The sequence below is a fragment of the Rhopilema esculentum genome, chromosome 19 (genome assembly GCF_057945365.1).
Source record: "Rhopilema esculentum isolate cy_ngs chromosome 19, ASM5794536v1, whole genome shotgun sequence".
Taxonomy (NCBI): Eukaryota; Metazoa; Cnidaria; class Scyphozoa; order Rhizostomeae; family Rhizostomatidae; genus Rhopilema; species Rhopilema esculentum.
The window spans coordinates 1,919,756-1,943,010 of record NC_142833.1 but is presented as its reverse complement, the minus strand read 5'-3'; the positions used below and the strand labels follow the sequence as shown (position 1 = coordinate 1,943,010).

The 23,255-nt window shown below is 36.0% G+C and overlaps 2 protein-coding genes across 2 annotated transcripts; both read right to left on the bottom strand.

Moving 5' to 3' along the window:
• Positions 1-4,101: 4,101 nt before the first annotated feature.
• Positions 4,102-5,904, bottom strand: LOC148957909 (uncharacterized). Its single transcript, XM_089114025.1, has 3 exons — positions 5,396-5,904; positions 5,020-5,090; positions 4,102-4,786 (listed from the first exon to the last, which is right to left on the bottom strand). Exons 2-3 carry the CDS (start codon positions 5,020-5,022, stop codon positions 4,172-4,174), a joined length of 618 nt encoding a protein of 205 aa, XP_088970151.1. The 5' UTR covers positions 5,023-5,090; positions 5,396-5,904; the 3' UTR covers positions 4,102-4,171.
• Positions 5,905-16,709: 10,805 nt separating this feature from the next.
• Positions 16,710-18,350, bottom strand: LOC135696491 (uncharacterized). The gene is made up of 2 exons (XM_065215889.2): positions 18,241-18,350; positions 16,710-17,925 (listed from the first exon to the last, which is right to left on the bottom strand). The coding sequence occupies exon 2, from the start codon at positions 17,547-17,549 to the stop codon at positions 17,124-17,126; it is 426 nt and encodes a 141-aa protein (XP_065071961.2). The 5' UTR covers positions 17,550-17,925; positions 18,241-18,350; the 3' UTR covers positions 16,710-17,123.
• Positions 18,351-23,255: the final 4,905 nt, after the last annotated feature.

The window sequence follows — 23,255 nt, the reverse complement described above, 5'->3', positions numbered from 1 at the left end:
TTGTGTTAGAAGACAGCCCTACTTAAAAGAAGAGAATATGAAGGTATTAAATATATGTAGTTGTCTGTCTGGAGTTCGAGCGAATAGCTTTTTCATTTCTTTAGATTTTAAAGTTAGAACATTGAGTAGGTTTTAAACATTGACAATAAAGTTTTACTGCTTAATTTAATTAATGGTTTTTCCCTTTGAACCCGTCCAATTAGTATTTCATCGGAGGGCTGTTGTTAGATGTCTCATGTATAGATTAAATCTTCACAGTTAAAGATCTACATCTTCTCAAAACTGACAGACAAGAATTCATTTTTGTGAAACATGTTAAATATTATCATAGGAGATAAGGCTCCGTAAGGGCAAGACTTCAAATGAGTTTTGCGAAGATGTTGTTGGCACTCGAGTAAATTCTTGTAGAATATTTAAGAGTAACACAGATCAAAGAGCAGGTGCGTTACAGTGGAACTGAAGCACGGAGCAACAGGACTGTTAAAGTATGTACTTGAACAGTCAGTAGAACAAGAAAAGTCTTGGTGAATGGGGAGAAAGAACAACTGTTTTTCTACATGACTACAACCAACTGACGCTTAAAGAAGTGACGAATTGCCATATCTTGGTCTAATACAAAGTGATAGAGGGGTATTCGAAGCAGTTGTAAAACCAGTGTTAGTGAAACAAGACTGAACTTGTATTTTCCATTCGAGGAGAATGCCAAGAGAGGTGAGAAAAGTGTTCACAAAGCTACTTTCGAAAGGAATATCGTGTTCAAAGGTATTCCTGTTTCAGAAATAACAGACTCCTAAGTAAGTTATTAATGTTTTTGTCAGTTTAATTTAACCTTGAGCTTAAGGGGGTGTCTCATTAGTTTGAAAAGGTGCTCTCTAGAAGCGATGCCCTTGTTTTAGAGTGCCGAGCGATGCCGCTGATATAGAGAAGGGGGCAATGCCCCTGTTATAAAGAGCTGTTTCAGCGTCAATGTCTTTTACCTGCGCAATATTGATATACTTAAAATCGAGGTATGTTGTTGGTTGAGAAAAGATACATGCAAAAATCATCAAAATAGAGTGACGGATAAAGAAATCAGTGTGCATAATTGTTTGTACAAGAAAACTATAGATTCGAGTGGGCGGTGTAGTGCTAGTGCTTGTTAATGCTGAAAATAAGTCAATGTAAACTTTTGCTATTTGTTTGTTATTGTTTCTAGCAACATTTTCTGCAAGAGCCCCTATATTTTGAAAGCAATATACCTTTGATTCACGTTATTCTAGAATGTGGTGATAAAAAAACGCAGACTACAATTACACGTAGAAGTGCAGTGTTATGAAAAGAACTACATTTTAGAGTTCTTCCTTCTCAACTTGAGGCCATCTTTATTCAAAGGGCTCTTTTATGTTAAAAGTTTCATGAATAAAAAGAAAATTACCACGCTAGTCAAGTCAACAATGTATCCTCTCAGCTCTACATTAGAAAAAGGACCAGAAACATTTTCTCTTACTATTCAGTCATGTTCTCTTGCTTTTTTTATATGAATCCAAAAAGCTTTTGAATAATCTGGATTTAAATCGTTCATTCGTGGCCAGACCTGTTGGGACTTCTCAACAACAAAAGAAAAACATGGCGTCGCACAAACATTTCCTGTTCGTGAAGAAGAGGATAGTTTTATATTAATCAATTTGCCATGCAACACATAAAGTCAGATACATGAAAATCATATTCAAGTCAAAAAAATCTTGCAGCGAAGTTATTTTGAACTTACAGAGAGAAGTTTTCGTCATGCGTGGAGCAATCGGCGTTTTGCAGTCCCTTGAATTTTCCCTTGATATGCAAAGACTGACATCGCCTTTAGAATACACCATGCACGGCATTAAATTCATTTTACAATGTATTTCAGCTACTACAAAAATCAAAACAAATGTTCATTTACTTGCTGTAAACCTACAGCATTGAATTTCACAATAACAAGCTTGATAATGACAAAATAATGGGTGTACTTATGTTTTGGTGCGATTGTACAATACGCACTTTTTCACAATGAAATGTTTAATCATTAGAGGGTTGGAAGACAAAACTTGGGGGCCACATGACAACAAAGGATAGTATCAAGTCTATTGATCCTGTTTGTTGATCAGAACAGGGTAGAGCCTAGGCATATTAGTGTGATCACAAGTTGAAGTGTGAATTTTTCTACGCAACCAAGGGCCATCCAAATTTTGGGAGTGCAAAAGGAGAAAGAAGTGTTTTTTGAACAAAGAGATTACATTATTGCAATTTCAAAAAGTGGTATTATCAAAGTTTTGTGACAATGGACAAGTCCAGCTATCAAACATCAAGGGAATACGATATCCTGGAACATTGAAGATTGAGCTCAGCTAGAGTTTCATTATCGAATGTTATTCCGAAGCATCAAAAACTCAACATTTCAGAAGTACACAACTCTAACAACAGTTTTACAAAATGGTTCTTTGCTGTCAATCCTCGTATTATTTACAGCGCCAGCAGAGTTCTTCCATCCGTTCTTAAGGATTGCGTTTCTAAGACCCAAAATAGTTCCAAAGTTTATCAATTGTCGTGCCAGTCTTTTTGTGGCTACGTAGAACGCACAACCGAAAGAATTGGGGGAGGGGGAGGATAAAACAACATGTTCCTTCCAACATAAGAAACAAAACTGCTCCTTCAAGAGAAGAGGCTATTCTGCTATCGGACAACGTCTTTTAGACAACCCACATCGTGCCAAAGAATATATTGACGACTTTTCCAGATATTTGTCAGAGCCAGGTCAATTTCTGTATAGCCATTTTGAAATCGATCTACATACAAACGAAAAAGGGCACTACTGTGTAGACCGAAGGAGTTCGTTTTCTCCCTTGGAATTTATTGATAATTTTTCTACAAGCACCCGGTACTGCTTTGGCAACTACACCGGTCATTTGCTCGTGTTATTCTGATTGGCCTATTTCCATCCACAACTGGGTATATATTTCCTATCGTGTTCTTTCGGAAACCTTTTCGGATACTACTTAGATGAAAATGTTTGCTTTTTAGAATGGTGCAAATGTTTCCTTTTTAAAAGTCCATTTTCTACCAGCACTGTTGTAAATGTTTTGCAGCACTGCGAATCTATATCAACAATAGAAGTTTCAAACAGAAGCAAGCATGACTAGAAATAGTTTTGCAAAATAAGGTTCAAATTTTGCCTTAAGTAACATTTTTGCAATCCACATTCGATTAGGGGCACATTTCAAAACCAAAGCGACCTTGTAAAGACTTATTTCCATGAAAAACCTGTTCTTTATTTATAAGGAAAATTTGTGAGTTTTACAGAGAATAGAGGCTTGTTTAGACATAAAACGAGCGACCATTTAACAAGATATTTGGAGAAAAGGCAAATATTCGTTTTCTTTCCTGCCGTTTTTAAGATGTAACTGGACTCTCTCCTCTTCCAAAAGAGCGATGACACCTGGCTACTCGACCAAAATTATTGGAAAGGAAAATAATTATGATACTATGACGTGCTATGGTATCCGCCCATTAATTTTCTATTTTTCTTTTGCTTAGCGATCGTGTTTGCGATGTGGAATAGCTTTCACTGTTACGTTGAAAAGGACTTAGAAATGGAATCGAACGTTCTGGGACGTGGATCTCGTGTTCATACGACAAAATGTTAAAAACTCTTGCTCCATGTAAACGCAGAGCTTAGGATGTAAGTAATAATCCGGGGGGGGGGCGTTGAGGACACTGACAGGCTCATATTGCCCATTCTGTTTTTCTTCATAAAAAGACTATAAGGCTTTATCTGATATTGTATGACTAATATTAAAATGATATCCTTATCCTTCTTGAACATCAGAAGTAGTAATTATTTAAGTTAATAATAAGTCATGAATGATAAAGAATATCTATAGATGCTGAGAGAAGAACATAAAAAAACAAGATAATTTCAGACATCACTTGCACTCATCCACACATATTTTTATTTACAATTATAAAGTCATCCAAAATCAACTACAGAAACTCTTAAAACTAATTTAAATCACACCTTTTCTTTGCATGGGAAAAACCCAAAAGTTGATGTTTCTGGTGTCATAAACATTTATTTCGTTTTAACAGTTTTTAAGTAGTTTTTTGTTTCTGGATTTTAAGACGCTCAAAGCTTCAACTTGAAGGCTCGTCGACTTTTGATCTACGCTGATCTGAAGAATCCAACAACAGCTTGTGCAACAATCTTGTACCCCTGTCGTGCTGATTTTTTCTTCAGTTCAAATTTGCTCTTCGATTCATCCATTTCATCAACGACGTACTGTCTCCCATGATCATCCCCAATTCTTGATCGCACGTCATCCTCGATTTCTACCTCTGATAGATAATCAAATTTTTCTCTGAATGACGATAGCCTCGAACCCATTACTGAAAACGAGTCTTCAAATTCCATCTGTGTTACAATCGTCAAGTCGAGATCAGTCTCTTTTTCATCTTCAAATTCTGAGTTTGTTTCGCATTTGTCGTTATAATCCAAATCCGATATTGCGATTGACTCGAAACTTGATCCCCACGATGAATCTGATCCACATTCGGATTCTACATCACAAAAATCGATGGAAGAGCAATCTGATTCAAACTCCGATAGTACAGAGACGATTGTCAAATCTGATTCTGGATCTGGGAAAAAATCAGAGGCAGATTCGAGTTCATAAGAATCTTTATCAATCTGTCCTTGGTTGATCATGGTTAGGTGGTGGACCAGTGAATCGGATGTTACAGCATTGGTGGCTGAAAATATGTTGTAGCTTTTCGGCACCTGAAAAAAAGAATGAAAATCATAATCAGAATCAATTCAGTTTGAGTCTGCTTTTTCATTTAGCCCAAGGATTCAATTACCAGGATATGTGCAACATACATAAAAAACAAACTCTACTTTATTTTAAAATTATTGATAACAGAGTGCAGAAGTAAGAAATTGAGAATAAGAAATGAAAATATAAGCTTGAAGAAAACAAAATTTGACAAGAATAGGTTGAAATAATCACTAACCATCTTTGTCTGGCATCCTCTTGGTGTCGATGTCGCAAATGGTTTGGAAATATTGAGACAAGGCTTGATATCTGAAAGGAAAGATTTGAAAGCTACTTTTAGAAGAATTTACTAGGCGTGAAAGCACTTTTATCAATTTCTTTGAGTTACAAAGATCTCAGTCCTCGTTTTTCATTCTTTATAAATCTTCCTTTAAATGATTTTCAGTTAGCGTAAATAACAAAACGAGATTACAAATGCGTCAGTACAGTGATCACATATTTAAGTATCATCACATAGCAATTCTAATAATTCTAAAACCCATGATTTTATAATCAATTTTTTTAACACTTTTGCTTCAAAACACCAATAATTATTCTCAATAATTCACTCTCACCTGCAACTTTGTTGGTTCTTTTTGACCTTGTAGAAGAATTCAGTCTTTGCTTGTTCTTCCAATTTCTTGTCAACGAACGCTTTGTGCTTTTTGCTGTGTATTCTAAAAAGCAATTTCAAACATAGAAACAAATTGAACTTACTTTTTAGGATCATCAAATTTAAAAGTAAAAAAAAGTAAAATCTTTAAGAACTCACCATCTTCAACACTGCATTTGGAAAAACAAATTCCCATCTTGATTTCGATTGACGATCACAAGATGGCAGACGTCTCTAACAATGAATGTTAAAATGATTTCCCAAGATTTGGAAAATGAAAACTTTGCTTTCCTTTCGAAGATAACAGCAGCCAGTATTACCTCAGATGCTGAATCGATCTGAAAATCTACTTCAATATCCGACGCTTCGCCTTTTATACCCTAAGAGCGTTACCAATAAATTTGACGTCACAATCTCAGAAATGATCGCTGACGTAATATTTGAAAACTTGTATAGTAAAAAGAGATGTGTAGCAAATTAAGAAATTTGCAGTAAAAGCAAATTTGAATGAATTTTACATTACCAGAAACAACTTAACGAGACGATGCTCTTGAAAAACAAAAGCGGTGCGGTGCTTCAAGGCAAAGTAGCCAGAATTACGATGAGTAGATTTCCAAGAGGGCAAGAGTAAAAACTGTTTTTTCTGAACATGCTTTAACGAATGCTTTTCCAGAAAATGGAAATTTACAAGACGAAAAAAGGGAGAAATGGTTTTTATAGGAAGTTGGTTATTTGTAATAAAGACAATGAAACTTCTCAAAAAGTTCTTGCAAGGCGATACAGCATACATAGAGAAGATAAGGACAAAGAGTGTAGGAATCTTTTTCCAAAGAAGTGAAGTTGCTTAAAGAAATATTTTCGAGAAGAAGATTATAAGATGTTGTATGTAGTTGTTTAAATATCAATAAACGGGCTGCCAGTATGATAACAAACAGTAGCTTTGACACCTCAAAGGGACTCTGTTATTGAAGGTCTTGGATAATAATTTTTTTACAGTCTTTGCCCTTGCAATTAATATTTCTATCGCAAGGCCTTTTGAAAACCAGCTTGTGTTAGAAGACAGCCCTACTTAAAAGAAGAGAATATGAAGATATTAAATATATGTAGTTGTCTGGTTGGAGTTTGAGCGAAAAGCTTTTTCATTTCTTTAGATTTTAAAGTTAGAGCATTCAGTATGTTGTAAACATTGACAATAAAGTTTTACAGCTTAATTTAATTAATGGTTTTTCACTTTGAACCCGTCCAATTAGTATTTCATCGGAGGGCTTTTGTTAGATGTCTCATGTATAGATTAAATCTTCACAGTTAAAGATCTACATCTTCTCAAAACTGACAGACAAGAATTCATTTTTGTGAAACATGTTAAATATTATCATAGGAGATAAGGCTCCGTAAGGGCAAGACTTCAAATGAGTTTTGCGAAGATGTTGTTGGCACTCGAGTAAATTCTTGTAGAATATTTAAGAGTAACACAGATCAAAGAGCAGGTGCGTTACAGTGGAAATGAAGCATGGAGCAAAAGGACTGTTAAAGTATTTACTTAAACAGTCAGTAGAACAACAAAAGTCTTGGTGAATGGGGAGAAGGAACAATTGTTTTTCTACATGACTACAACCAACTGACGCTGGAAGAAGTGACGGATTGCCATATCTTGGTCTAATACAAAGTGATAGAGGGGTATTCGAAGCAGTTGTAAAACCAGTGTTAGTGAAACAAGACTGAACTTGTATTTTCCATTCGAGGGGAATGCCAAGAGAGGTGAGAAAAGTGTTGACAAAGCTGCTTTCGAAAGGAATATCGTGTTGAAAGGTATACCTGCTTTAGAAATAACAATCTCAGAAGTAAGTTATTACTGTTTTTGTCAGTTTAATTTATCCTTGAGCTTAAGGGGGTTCCCCATTAGTTCGAAAAAATGCTCTCTAGAAGCGATGCCCCTGTTTTAGAGTGCCAAGCGATGCCGCTGATATAGAGAAAGGGGGCCATGCCCCTGTTATAAAGAGCTGTTTCAGCGTCAATTTCTTATACCTGCGCAATATTGATATACTTAAAATCGAGGGATGTTGTTGGTTGTGAAAAGATACATGCTAAAACCATCAAAATAGAGTGATGGATAAAGAAATCAGTGTGCATAATTTTTTATACAAGAAAACTATAGATTCGAGTGGGCGGTGTAGTGCTAGATCTTGTTAAAGATGAAAATAAGTCAATGTAGATTTTTGCCATTGTTTCTTATTGCTTCTAGGAACATTATATGCAAGAGCCCCTCTATTTTGAAAACAATATACCTTTGATTCACGTTATTCTAGAATGTGATGATAAAAGAACGCAGACTACAATTACACGTAGAAGTGCAGTGGTATGAGAAGAACTACATTTTAGAGTTCTTCTTTCTCAACTTTAGTCCATTTTCATTCAAAGGGTTCTTTTATGTTAAAAGTTTCATGCATAAAGAGATAATCACCACGCTAGTCAAATCGAGTGGTGCATCTAAGAGGGGGCAACTGGGGACAGTTTCCCTTCCCTCGACGAGTTGAAGCGAGTCTGGCACCCCTTTTTTGGAAATTTTGCACCCTTTTTGAAGAACGAGAATCAGGTGGAAAATTTTCTGAGACCGATAGGTTAAATTGCTTCAAGGATTACCTCAAAGTTATGTTGTTTATTCCGAAAATGGATCTGAAATTGTTGTATACAGGGTACTCTCGTCATCAATTTTCGAAAATTTTCCAGCGCCCCCACTACCAACTACCTCTCCTTAAAGTTTGCTATGGATCCACCCTTGGTCAAGTCAACAATGTATCCTCTCAGCTCTACTTTAGAAAAAGGACCAAAAACCGTTTTCTCCTACTATTCAGTCAAGATTCCTTGCTTTCTTTGTATGAATCCAAAAATCTTTTGAATAATCTGAATTTAAATCGTTCATTCGCGACCAGACCTGTTGGGACTTCTCGACAAGAAAAGGAAAACATGGCGTCGCACAAATACTTCCTGTTTGTGAAGAAGAGGATAGTTTTGTTATAATCAATTTGCCATCAGCACAAAAAGCCAGTATCATGAAAATTATGTTCAAGTCAAAAAAATCTTGCAGCGAAGTTATTTTGAACTTACAGAGAGAAGCTTTCGCCATTCGTGGAGCAATCTGCGTTTTGCAGTCCTTTGAATTTTCCCTTGATATGCAAAGACTGATATCGGCCTTAGAATACACCATGTTCGGCAATAAATTCATTTTACAATGTATTTTAGCTACTACAAAAATCAAAACAAATGTTCATTTACTTGCTGTAAACCTACAGAATTGAATTTCACCATTACAAGCTTGATAATGACAAAGAAATGGTTGTACTGATGTTTTGGTGCGATTGTACAATATGCACTTTTTCACAATGAAATGTTTAATCACCGGAGGGTTGGAAGACAAAACTTGGGGGCCACATGACAACAAAGGATAGTATCAAGTCTATTGATCCTGTTTGTTGATCAGAACAAAGTAGAGCCTAGGCATATAAGTGTGATCGCAAGTTGAAGTGTGAATTTTTCTACGCAGCCCAGGGCCATCCAAATTTTGGGAGTGCAAAAGGAGAAAGAAGTGTTTTTTGAACAAAGAGATTACATTATTGCAATTTCAAAAAGTGGTATTATCAAAGTTTTGTGACAATGGACAAGTCCAGCTATCAAACATCAAGGGAATACGATATCCTGGAACATTGAAGATTGAGCTCAGCTAGAGATAGTTTCATTATCGAATGTTATTCCGAAGCATCAAAAACTCAACATTTCAGAAGTACACGACCCTAACAGCAGTTTTACAAAATGGCTCTTTGCTGTCAATCCTCCTATTAATTACAGCGCTAGCAGAGTTCTTCCATCCATTCTTAAGGATTGTGTTCCTAACACCCAAAAGAGTTCCAAAGTTTATGAATTGTCGTGCCAGTCTTTTTTCTGGTTACGTAGGACGCACAACTGAAAGAATTGGGGGAGTGGGAGCATAAAACAACATGTTCCTTCCAACATAAGAAACAAAAGTGCTCCTTCAAGAGAAGAGGCTATTCTGCCATCGGACAACATCTTTTAGACAACCAACGTCGTGCCAAAGACTATAATGACGACTTTTTCAGATATTTGTCAGAGCCAGGTCACATTTCTATATAGTTGTTTTGGGATCGATCTAAATACAAACAGAAAAGGCCACTACTGTGTAGACCGAAGGAGTTCGTTTTATCTCTTGGACTTTATTGACAATTTTCCTATAAGCACCCAGTACTGCTTTGACAACTACACCGGTCATTTGCTCGTGTTATTCTGATTGGACTATTTCGTCCAACAATTGGTTATATATTTTCTATCGTGTTCTTTCGGAAACTTATTCTGATACTACTTAGACGAAAATGTTTGCTTTTTCCAAAGCCATTTTCTACCAGCACTGTTATAAATGTTTTGCAGCACTGTGAATCTATATCAACAATAGAAGTTTCAAACAGAAGCAAGTATGACTAGAAATATTGTTGCGAAATAAGGTTCCAATTTTGCCTTTAGTAACATTTTTGCAATCCACATTCGATTAGGGGCACATTTCAAAACGAAAGCAACCTTGTGAAAAATTATTTCCATAAAAGACTTGTTTTTTATGTAAAAGGAAAATTTGTGAGTTTTAAAGAGAATAGAGGCTTGTTTCGACACAGAACGAGCGACCATTAAACAAGATATTCTAGGAAAAGGCAAATATTCGTTTTCTTTTTTGCCGTTTTTATGATGCAATTGGACTCTCTCCTCTTCCAAAAGAGCGATGACAACTGGCTAGTCGACCAAAATTATTGGAAAGGGAAATAATTATGAAACTTTGATGTGTTATGGTATCCGCTCATTAATTTTCTATTTTTCTTTTGCTTAGCGATCGTGTTAGCGATCTGGAATAGCTTTCACTGTTAAGTTGAAAAGGACTTAGAAATGGAATCGAACGTTCTGGGGCATGGATCTCGTGTCCATACAACAAACTCTTGCTCCATGTAAACGCTGAGCTTAGGATATGAGTCAGAATCCAGGGGGGGGAGGGGGGGTATTGACAGGCTCATATTGCCCATTCTGTTTTTCTTCATAAAATGACCATAAGGCTTTATCTGATATTGTATCACTAATATACAAGTGATATCCTTACATACCTCTTCGAACATCAGAAATAGTAATCAATTAAAATAAAAATAAATCATCACTGGTAAAGTATGTCAAAAGAGGGTGTGAGAAAAACACAAACAAAAGCCAACAAATTTCAGATATGACTCGCACTCATCCACACATAATTTAACTTACAATTATAAAGCCATCATAAATTAACTATAGGAATTTTAAAAATTAATTTCAGTAACACCTTTTCTTTGCTTGAGAGAAACCCAAAAGGTTGATGTTTCTGGTGTTATAAACATGTATTTCGTTTTAACAGTTTTTAAGCAACGTTTGTTTCTGGATTTCCAGACGTTCAAAGCTTCAACCTGAAGGCTCGTCGACTTTTGATCCACGCTGATCTGAAGAATCCAACAACAGCTTGTGCAACCATCTTGTACCTCTGTCGTGCCGATTTTTGCTTCAGTTCAAATTTTCTCTTCGATTCATCCATTTTATCAACGACGTACTGTCTCCCATGAACATCCCCAATTCTTGATCGCACCTCGTCCTCGATTTCTACCTCTGATAGATAATCAAATTCTTCTCTGAATGACGATAGCCTCGAGCCCATCACTGAAAACGAGACTTCAAATTCCATCTGTGTTACAATCGTCAAGTCGAGATCAGTCTCTTCTTCATCTTCATATTCTGAGTTTGTTTCGCATTCGTCGTTATAATCCAAATCCGATATTGCGATTGACTCGAAATCGAATCCCCACGATGAATCTGATCCACATTCGGATTCTACATCACAAAAATCGATGGAAGAGCAATCTGATTCGAAATCCGATAGTACAGAGACGATTGTCAAATCTGATTCTGGATCTGGGAAAAAATCAGAGGCAGATTCGAATTCATAAGAATTTTTATCAATCAGTCCTTGGTTGATCATGGCTACGTCGTGGACCAGTGAATCGGATGTTACAGCATTGGTGGCGGAAAATATGTAGTAGCTTTTCGGCACCTGAAAAAAGGAATGAAAATCATAATCAGAATCAATTCAGTTTCTGTCTGCTTCTTCTTTAAGTATAAGGATTCAATTACCAGGATATGTGCAACATACATAAAAAACAAACTCTACTTTATTTTAAAATTATTGATAACAGAGTACAGAAGTAAGAAATTGAGAACAAGAAATGAAAATATAAGCTTGCAGAAAACAAAATTTGACAAGAATAGGTTGAAATAATCACTAACCATCTTTGTCTGGCATTCTCTTGGTGTCGATGTTGCAAATGGTTGGGAAATATCGAGACAAGGCTTGATATCTGAAAGGAAACATTTGAAAGCTACTTTTAAAAGAATTCTAATGGCGTGAAAGCACTTTTATCAATTTCTTTGAGTTACAAAGGTGTCAGTCCTTGTTATTCATTCTTTATACATCTTCCTTTAAATGATTTTTAGTCAGCGTATAAAACAAAGCGAGATTACAAATGCGTGAGTACTCGTCAGTACAGTGGTCGCATATTTAAGTATCATCATATAGCCATTCTAATAATTTTACAACCCTTAATTTGATAAGCAATTTTTTTAGCACTTTTGCTTCCGAACACCAATAATTATTTTCAATACTTCATTCTCACCTGTAACTGTGTTGGTTCTCTTTGACCTTGTAGAAGAATTCAGTCTTTGCTTACTCTTCCAATTTCTTGTCAACGAACGCTTTGTGCTTTTTGCTGTGTATTCTAAAAAGCAATTTCAAACATAGAAACAAATTTAACTTACTTTTTAGGATCGTCAGATTTACTTTTTTTGCTTTGTTTAAATTTATTTATGGCTCCCTGCTAAAAGGTTAACCAAAAGAACAGACAAATAAATATTCTAAACATCATTAGATCTTAGCATCATCAGTAGACGGTATCATTTGGATCTTGAAAAAGCTTAGAGAATTAAAAAGCACTTACAAATCATATTTTTACAAATATAACAAAACTGCCAGCAACAACATGGAAAGTAAAAGCTTTAAGAACTCACCATCTTCAACACTGCATTTGGAAAAACAAGTTCCCATCTTGATTTCGATTGACGATCACAAGATGGCAGAAGTTTCTTACAATGAATGTTTAAATGATTTCCCAAGATTTGGAAAATGAAAACTTTGTTTTCCTTTAGAAGATAACAGCAGCCAGTATTACCTCAGATGCTGAATCGATCTGAAATTCTGCTTTAATAACCGATGAAGCGCCTTTTATATACAAAAAGCGTAACCAATAAATTTGACGTCACAATCTCAGATATGATCGCTGACGCAACAATTGAAAACTTGCACAGTAAAAAAAGATGTGTAGCAAATTAAGAAATTTTCATTGAAAGCAAATTTGAATCAATTTTACATTACCAGAAACAACTTTACGAGACGATGCTTTGAAAAACAAAAGCGGCGCGGTGCTTCAAGGCAAAGTAGCCAGAATTACGATAAGTAGAATCAGAGACTTCTAATTTCCAAGATGGCAAGAGTGAAAACTGTTTTTCTGAACATGCTTCAACGAATGCTTTTCCAGAAAAATGGAAGTTTACAAAGATAGAAAGGGAGAGATGGTTTTTATAGGAAGTTGGTTATTCGTAATAAAGACAATGAAACTTCTCAATAAGTTATTGCAAGTCGCTACAAGGACAAAGAGTGTAGGAATCCTTTTTTCAAGAGAAGTGCAGTTTTCTAGAAAAATATTTTTGAGGAGAAGATTATGAGATGTTGTGTGTAGTTGCTTAAATATCAATAAACGGGCTGCCAGTATGATAACAAACAGCAGCTTTGACACCTCAAAGGGATCTGTTATTGAAGGTCTTGGATAATAAGTTTCTTTACAGTCTTTGCCCTTGCAATTAATATTTCTATCGCAAAGCCTCTTGAAAACCAGCTTGTGTTAGAAGACAGCCCTACTTAAAAGAAGAGAATATGAAGATATTGAATATATGTAGTTGTCTGGTTGGAGTTTGAGCGAAAAGCTTTTTCATTTCTTTAGATTTTAAAGTTAGAGCATTCAGTATGTTGTAAACATTGACAATAAACTTTTACAGCTTAATTTAATTAATGGTTTTTCACTTTGAACCCGTCCAATAAGTATTTCATCGGAGGGCTTTTGTTAGATGTCTCATGTATAGATCAAATCTTCACAGTTAAAGATCTACATCTTCTCAAAACTGACAGACAAGAATTCATTTTTGTGAAACATGTTAAATATTATCATAGGAGATAAAGCTCCGTAAGAACACGACTTCAAATGAGTTTTGCGAAGATGTTGTTGGCACTCGAGTAAATTCTTGTAGAATATTTAAGAGTAACACAGATCAAAGAGCAGGTGCGTTGCAATGGAAATGAAGCACGAAGCAAAAGGACTGTTAAAATATTTACTTAAACAGTCAGTAGAACAACAAAAGTCTTGGTGAATGGGGAGAAAGAACAATTGTTTTTCTACATGACCAGAACCAACTGACGCTTGAAGAAGTGACGGATTGCCATATCTTGGTCTAATACAAAGTGATAGAGGGGTATTCGAAGCAGTTGGAAAACCAGTGTTAGTGAAACAAGACTGAACTTGTATTTTCCATTCGAGGAGAATGCCAAAAGAGGTGAGAAAAGTGTTGTCAAAACTACTTTCGACAGGAATATCGTGTTTCTTCGGTGTTCCTGCTTCGGAAATAACAGTCTTCTTAGAAAGTTATCAATGTTTTTGTCAATATAGTTTATCCTTGAGCTTAAGGGGGTGCCCCATTGGTTTGAAAAAAAGCTCTCTAGAAGCGATGCCCCTGTTTTTGAGTGCCGAGCTATGCCGCTGATATAGAGAAGGGGGCCATGCCACTGTTATAAAGAGCTGTTTCAGCGTCAAATGTCTTATACCTGTGCAATATTTATATACCTAAAATCGAGGGATGTTGTTGGTTGTGAAAAGATACATGCTAAAACCATCAAAATAGAGTGACGGAAAAAGAAATCAGTGTGCATAATTTTTATACAAGAAAACTATAGATTTGGGTGGGCGGTGAAGTGCTAGTGCTTGTTAATGCTGAAAATTAGTCAATGTAAATTTTTGCTATTTATTTGTTATTGTTTCTAGCAACATTTTCTGCAAGAGCCCCTATATTTTGAAAGCAATATACCTTTGATTCACGTTATTCTAGAATGTGATGATAAAAAAACGCAGACTACAATTACACGTAGAAGTGCAGTGCTATGAAAAGAACTACATTTTAGAGTTCTTCTTTCTCAATTTTAGGCGATGTTTATGCTCCGGGTTCTATTATGTTAAAAGCTTCATGCATAAAGAGATTATCACCACGCTAGTGAAGTCCAGTGGCGAATCTAAGAGGGGGAAACTGCCTTTCCTCGACGTGTTGAAACGAGTCTGTTGCCCCTTTTTGGAAATTTTGCGCCCCTTTTGAAGAATGAGAATCAGGTGGAAAAGTTTCTGAGACCGATAGGTTAAATTGCTTCAAGGATTACCTCAAAGTTATGTTGTTTATTCCGAAAATGGATCTGAAATTATTGTATACAGCTTACTCTCGTCATCAATTTTCGAAAATTTTCCAGCGCCCCCACTACCAACTGCCCCTCCTTCAAGTTTGCTTTGGATCCGCCCTTGGTCAAGTCAACAATGTATCCTCACAGCTCTACATTAGAAAAAAGACCAAAATCATTTTTTTTCTTACTATTCAGTCAAGTTTCCTTGGTTTTTTATATGAATCCAAAAATATTTTAATAATCTGGATTTAAATCGTTCATTCGCGGCCAGACCTGTTGGGACTTCTCGACAAGAAAAGGAAAACATGGCGTCGCACAAATACTTCCTGTTTGTGAAGAAGAGGATAGTTTTGTTATAATCAATTTACTATGCAACACAAAAAACAAGTAACATGAAAATTATGTTCAAGTAAAAAAAATCTTGCAGCGAACTTATTTTAAACTTACAGAGAGAAGCTTTCGTCATGCGTGGAGCAATCTGCGCTTTGCAGTCCCTTGAATCTTCCCTCGATATGCAAAGACTAACATCGGCTTCAGAATACACCATGCTCAGCATTAAATTCATTTTACAATGTTTTTTAGCTACTACAAAAATCAAAACAAATGTTCATTTTTTTGCTGTGAACCTTCAGAATTGAATTTCACAATAACAAGCTTGGTAATGACAAAGGAATGGATGTACTTATGTTTTGGTGCAATTGTACAATACGCACTTTTTCACAATGAAATGTTTAATCACTGGAGGTTGGGAAGACAAAACCTGGGGGCCACATGACAACAAAGGATAGTATCAAGTCTATTGATCCTGTTTGTTGATCAGAACAGAGTAGAGCCTAGGCATATTAGTGTGATCGCAAGTTGAAGTGTGAATTTGTCTACGCAACTCAGGGCCATCCAAATCCTGGGAGCGCAAAAGTAGAAAGAAGTGTTTATTGAACAAAAAGATTACATTATTGCAATTACAAAAATGTGGTATTATATAAATTTTGAGACAACGAACAAGTCCAGCTATCAAACATAGAGGGAACATGATATCCTGGAAAATTGAAGATTGAGCTCAGCTACAGATAGTTTCATTATCGAATGTTATTCCGAAGCATCAAAAACTCAACATTTCAGAAGTACACAACTCTAACGGCAGTTTTAGAAAATGGTTATTTGCTGTCAATCCTCGTATTATTTAAAGCGCTAGCAGAGTTCTTCCATCCATTCTTAAGGCTTGTGTTCCTAACACCCAAAAGAGTTCCAAAGTTTATGAATTGTCGGTCCAGTCTTTTTGTGGCTACGTAGGACGCACAACCAAAAGATATCACTTGTATATTAGTCATACAATTTCGCACAATTTTCTATTTTTACTTTGCTTAGCGATCTGAAATAGGTTTCACTGTTAATTTGAAAAAGATTTAGAAATGGAATCGAACGTCCTGGGACATGGATCTCGTGTTCATACGACAAATTCTTGCTCCATGTAAACGCTGAGCTTAGGATATGAGTCAGAATCCGGGGGGGGGGCATTGACAGGCTCATATTGCCCATTCTTGCCCATTCATTCATAGAAATGCCATAAAGCTTTATCTGATATTGTATGATTAATATACAAGTGATATCCTTATCCTTTTCGAACATCAGAAATAATAATTAATTAAGATAATAAGAAATCATAACTGGTAAAGTATGTCAAAGAGAAAGACACAAACAAAAGCCAGCAAATTTCAGATATGACTCGCACTCATCCACACATATTTTAATTTACAACTATAAAGCCGTCCAAAATCAACTACAGAAACTCTTAAAACTAATTTCAGTCACACCTTTTCTTTGCATGGGAAAAACCCAAAAGTTGATGTTTCTGGTGTCATAAACATGTATTTCGTTTTAACAGTTTAGTTTTTAAGTAATTTTTTGTTTCTGGATTTTAAGACGCTCAAAGCTTCAACTTGAAGGCTCGTCGACTTTTGATCCACGCTGATCTGAAGAATCCAACAACACTTTGTGCAACCATCTTGTACCTCTGTCGTGCCGATTTTTGCTTCAGTTCAAATTTTCTCTTCGATTCATCCATTTCATCAACGACGTACTATCTCCCATGATCATCCCCAACTCTTGATCGCACCTCGTCCTCGATTTCTACCTCTGATAGATAATCAAATTCTTCTCTGAACGACGATAGCCTCGAGCCCCTTACTGAAAACGAGTCTTCAAATTCCATCTGTGTTACAATCGTCAAGTCGAGATCAGTCTCTTCTTCATCTTCATATTCTGAGTTTGTTTCGCATTCGTCGTTATAATCCAAATCCGATATTGCGATTGACTCGAAATCGGATCCCCACGATGAATCTGATCCACATTCGGATTCTACATCAGGAAAATCGATGGAAGAGCATTCTGATTCGAAATCCGATAGTACAGAGACGATTGTCAAATCAAATTCTGGATCTGGGAAACAATCAAAGGCAGATTCGAGTTCATAAGAATCTTTATCAATCTGTCCTTGGTTGATCATGGTTACGTCGTGGACCAGTGAATCGGATGTTACAGTATTGGTGGCGGAAAATATGTTGTAGCTTTTCGGCACCTGAAAAAAACAATGAAAATCATAATCAGAATCAATTCAGTTTGCGTCTGCTTTTTCATTTATCCCAAGGATTCAATTACCAGGATATGTGCAACATACATAAAAAACAAACTCTACTTTATTTTAAAATAATTTATAACAGAGTACAGAAGTAAGAAATTGAGAATAAGAAATAAAAATATAAGCTTGCAGAAAACAAAATTTGACAAGAATAGGTTGAAATAATTACTTACTATCTTTGTCTGGCATCCTCTTGGTGTCGATGTTGCAAATGGTTGGGAAATATCGAGACAAGGCTTGATATCTGAAAGGAAAGATTTGAAAGCTACTTTTAGAAGAATTTACTAGGCGTGAAAGCACTTTTATCAATTGATTAGAATTACAAAGATGTCAGTCCTTGTTAACCATTCTTTATACATCTTCCTTTAAATGATTTTGAGTTAGCGTAAATAACAAAGCGAGATTACAAATGCGTGAGTACTCGTCAGTACAGTGATCACATATTTAAGTATCATCATATAGCCATTCTAATAATTTTACAACCCATGATTTGATAATCAATTTTTTTAACACTTTTGCTTCAAAACACCAATAATTATTTTCAATACTTCATTCTCACCTGCAACTGTGTTGGTTCTCTTTGAGCTTGTAGAAGAATTCAGTCTTTGCTTATTCTTCCAATTTCTTGTCAACGAACGCTTTGTGCATTTTGCTGTGTATTCTAAAAAGGAAATTCAAACATAGAAACAAATTTAACTTACTTTTTAGGATCGTCAAATTTAAAAGTAAAAGAAAGTAAAAGCTTTAAGAACTCACCATCTTCAACACTGCATTTGGAAAAACAAATTCCCATCTTGATTTCGATTGACGATCACAAGATGGTAGACGTCTCAAACAATGAATGTTAAAATGACTTCCCAAGATTTGGAAAATGAAAACTTTGCTTTCCTTTCGAAGATAACAGCAGCCAGTAATACCTCAGATGCTGAATCGATCTGAAATTCTGCTTTAATAACCGATGAAGCGCGTTTTATATACAAAAAGCGTAACCAATAAATTTGACGTCACAATCTCAGATATGATCGCTGACGTAACAATTGAAAACTTGCATAGTAAAAAGAGATGTGTAGAAAATTAAGAAATTTGCAGTCAAAGCAAATATGAATGAATTTTACATTACCAGAAACAACAACGAGACGATGGTCTTGAAAAACACAAGCGGTGCGGTGCTTCAAGGCAAAGTATTACGATGTGTAGAATCAGGAACTTCTAATTTTAAAGATGGCAAGAGTAAAAACTGTTTTTTCTGAACATGCTTTAACGAATGCTTTTCCAGAAAATGGAAATTTACAAGGAGAAAAAGGGAGAAATGGTTTTTATAGGACGTTGGTTATTTGTAATAAAGACAATGAAACTTCTCAAAAAGTTCTTGCAAGGCGATACAGCATAGATAGAGAAGATAAGGACAAAGAGTGTAGGAATCTTTTTCAGAGAAGTGAAGTTGCTTAAAGAAATATTTTCGAGAAGAAGATTATAAGATGTTGTATGTAGTTGTTTAAATATCAATAAACGGGCTGCCAGTATGATAACAAACAGCAGCTTTGACACCTCAAAGGGACTCTGTTATTGAAGGTCTTGGATAATAATTTTTTTACAGTCTTTGCCCTTGCAATTAATATTTCTATCGCAAGGCCTCTTGAAAACCAGCTTGTGTTAGAAGACAGCCCTACATAAAAGAAGAGAATATGGAGATATTAAATATATGTAGTTGTCTGGTTGGAGTTTGAGCGAAAAGCTTTTTCATTTCTTTAGATTTTAAAGTTAGAGCCTTCAGTATGTTGTAAACATTGACAATAAAGTTTTACAGCTTAATTTAATTAATGGTTTTTCACTTTGAACCCGTCCAATTAGTATTTCATCGGAGGGCTTTTGTTAGATGTCTCATGTATAGATTAAATCTTCACAGTTAAAGGTCTACATCTTCTCAAAACTGACAGACAAGAATTCATTTTTCTGAAACATGTTAAATATTATCATAGGAGATAAGGCTCCGTAAGGGCAAGTCTTCAAATGAGTTTTGCGAAGATGTTGTTGGCACTCGAGTAAATTCTTGTAGAATATTTAAGAGTAACACAGATCAAAGAGCAGGTGCGTTACAGTGGAACTGAAGCACGGAGCAACAGGACTGTTAAAGTATGTACTTGAACAGTCAGTAGAACAAGAAAAGTCTTGGTGAATGGGGAGAAAGAACAATTGTTTTTCTACATGACTACAACCAACTGACGCTTGAAGAAGTGACGGATTGCCATATCTTGGTCTAGTACAAAGTGATAGAGGGGTATTCGAAGCAGTTGTAAAACCAGCCATTCGAGGGGAATGCCAAGAGAGGTGAGAAAAGTGTTGACAAAGCTACCTTCAAAAGGAATATCGTGTTCAAAGGTATTCCTGCTTCAGAAATAACAATCTCAGAAGTAAGTTATTAATATTTTGTCAGTTTAATTTATCCTTCAGCTTAAGGGGGTGCTCCATTAGTTTGAAAAGGTGCTCTCTAGAAGTGATGCTCCTGTTTTAGAGTGCCGAGCGATGCCGCTGATATAGAGAAGGGGGCGATGCTCCTGTTATGAAGAGCTGTTTCAGCGTCAAATCGTGGTAGGCTGTTGGTTGAGAAAGGGTACATTCTAAAACCATCAAAATAGAGTGACGGATAAAGAAATCAGTGTGCATAATTTTTGATAAAGGAAAACTATAGATTCGAGTGGGTGGCGTAGTACTAGTGCTTGTTAATGCTGAAAATAAGTCAATGTTGATTTTTGCTATTGTTTCATATTGCTTCTAGCAACATTATGTGCAAGAGCCCATGTATTTTCACGTTATTCTATTTGTATTTGTTGCTACCTAGCATCCGAAGGTAGTTTTTAGGCCACTGAGAAGCTATGCTTTTCGAGCAGTGTCCTGGTCCTTCCACTCCATGCGACCACACCTCGTGATTCCTACGCCTGAAAATACAGAGAGCTGGCGACACACGGTTCTGGGTGAAAGTTTAGTCATGCCAGGGACTCGAGCCACGGACCCTTGGGTCTGTAGTCAGCGCCTCTAACAACTGAGCCATCCTCGCACTTGAACGTTATTCTAGCAACATTATGTGCAAGAGCCATATACCTCTGATTCACGTTATTCTACAATGTGATGATAAAAGAACGCAGACTACAATTACACGTAGAAATGCAGTGTTGTGAAAAGAAATACATTTCAGAGTTCTTCTTTCTCAACTTTAGGCTATTTTTATTTAAAGGGTTCTTTTACGTTAAAAGTTTCATACATAAAGAGATAATCACCACGCTAGTAAAGTCAACAATGTATCCTCTACATTTAAAAAAGGACAATAAGCCTTTTTTTCTTACTATTCAGTCAAGTTCTCTTGCTTTTTTTATATGAATCCAAAAAGCTTTGGAATAATCTGGATTTAAAACGTTCATTCGCGAAAACATGGCGTCGCACAAACACCTCCTGTTCGTGAAGAAGAGGATAGTTTTATATTAATCAATTTGCCATGCAACACATAAAGCCAGATACATGAAAATCATATTCAAGTAAAAAAAAATCTTGCAGTGAAGTTATTTTGAACTTACAGAGAGAGGTTTTGGTCACGCCTGGAGCAACCAGCGTTTTGCAGTCCCTTGAATCTTCCCTCGAAATGCACATTGGCTTCAGAATACACCATGCTCGGCATTAAATTCATTTTGCAATGTATTTTGCTACTACAAAAATCAAAACAAATGTTCATTTACTTGCTGTGAACCTTCAGAATTGAATTTCACAATAACAAGCTTGATAATGACAAAAGAATGGGTGTACTTATGTTTTGGTGCGATTGTACAATACGCACTTTTTCACAATGAAATGTTTAATCACTGGAGGTTGGGAAGACAAAACTTGGGGGCCACATGACAACAAAGGATAGTATCAAGTCTATTGATCCTGTTTGTTGATCAGAACAGAGTAATTTCTCTACACAACCCAGGGCCATCCAAATTTTGGTAGTGCAAAAGTAGAAAGAAGTGTTTTTTGAACAAAGAGATCATATTATTTCACTAACAAAAATGTGATATTAACAAAGTTTTGTGACAATGGACAAGTCCAGCTATCAAACATAGAGGGAACATGATATCCTGGAACATTGAAGATTGAGCTCAGCTACAGATGGTTTCATTATCGAATGTTATTCCAAAGCATCAAAAACTCAACATTTCAGAAGTACACGACCCTAACAGCAGTTTTACAAAATGGTTTTTTGCTGTCAATCCTTGTATTAATTACAGCGCTAGCAGAGTTCTTCCATCCATTCTTAAGGATTGTGTTCCTAACACCCAAAAGAGTTCCAAAGTTTATCAATTGTCGTGCCAGTCTTTTTGTGGCTACGTAGGACGCACAACCAAAAGATTGGGGGGAGAGGGAGAATAAAACAACATGTTCCTTCCAACATAAGAAACAAAGGTGCTCCTTCAAGAGAACAGGCTATTCTGCCATCGGATAACATCTTTTAGACAACCCACATCGTGCCATAAGACTTTCCCAGATATTTGTCAGAGCCAGGTCATTTTTCTATATAGCCGTTTTGGAATCGATCTACATACAAACGAAGAAGGCCACTATTGTGTAGACCGAAGGAGTTCCTTTTCTCTCTTGGACTTTATTGATAATTTTCCTATAAGCACCCGTTACTGCTTTGACAACTATACCCGTCATTTGCTTGCGTTTTTATGATTGGCCTATTTCCATTCACAACTGGGTATATATTTTCTATCGTGTTCTTTCGGAAACTTATTCTGATACTACTTAGACGAAAATGTTTCTTTTTTAGAATAGTGTAAATGTTTGCTTTTTCCAAAGCCATTTTCTACCAGCACTATTATAAATGTTTTGCAGCACTGCCAATCTATATCAACAATAGAAGTTTCAAACAGAAGCAAGCATGACTAGAAATATTTTTGCCTTTTTGCAAATTTTGCCTTAAGTAACATTTTTGCAATCCACATTCGATTAGGGGCACATTTCAAAACCAAAGCAACCTTGTAAAAACTTATTTCCATGAAAAACCTGTTCTTTATTTATAAGGAAGATTTGTGAGTTTTACAGAGAATAGAGGCTTGTTTAGAGATAAAACGAGCGACCATTTAACAAGATATTTGAGGGAAAGGAAAATATTCGTTTTCTTTTTTGCCGTCTTTATGATGCAGTTGGACTCTCTCCTCTTTCAAAAGAGCGATGACAACTGGCTAGTCGACCAAAATTATTGGAAAGGAAAATAATTATGAAACTAGGACGTGCTATGGTATCCGCCCATTAATTTTCTATTTTTACTTTGCTTAGCGATCGTGTTTGCGATCTGGAATAGCTTTCACTGTTACGTTGAAAAGGACTTAGAAATGGAATCGAACGTTCTGGGACGTGGATCTCGTGTTCATACGACAAAATGTTAAAAACTCTTGCTCCATGTAAACGCAGAGCTTAGGATGTAAGTAATAATCCGGGGGGGGGGGCGTTGAGGACACTGACAGGCTCATATTGCCCATTCTGTTTTTCTTCATAAAAAGACCATAAGGCTTTATCTGATATTGTATGACTAATATTAAA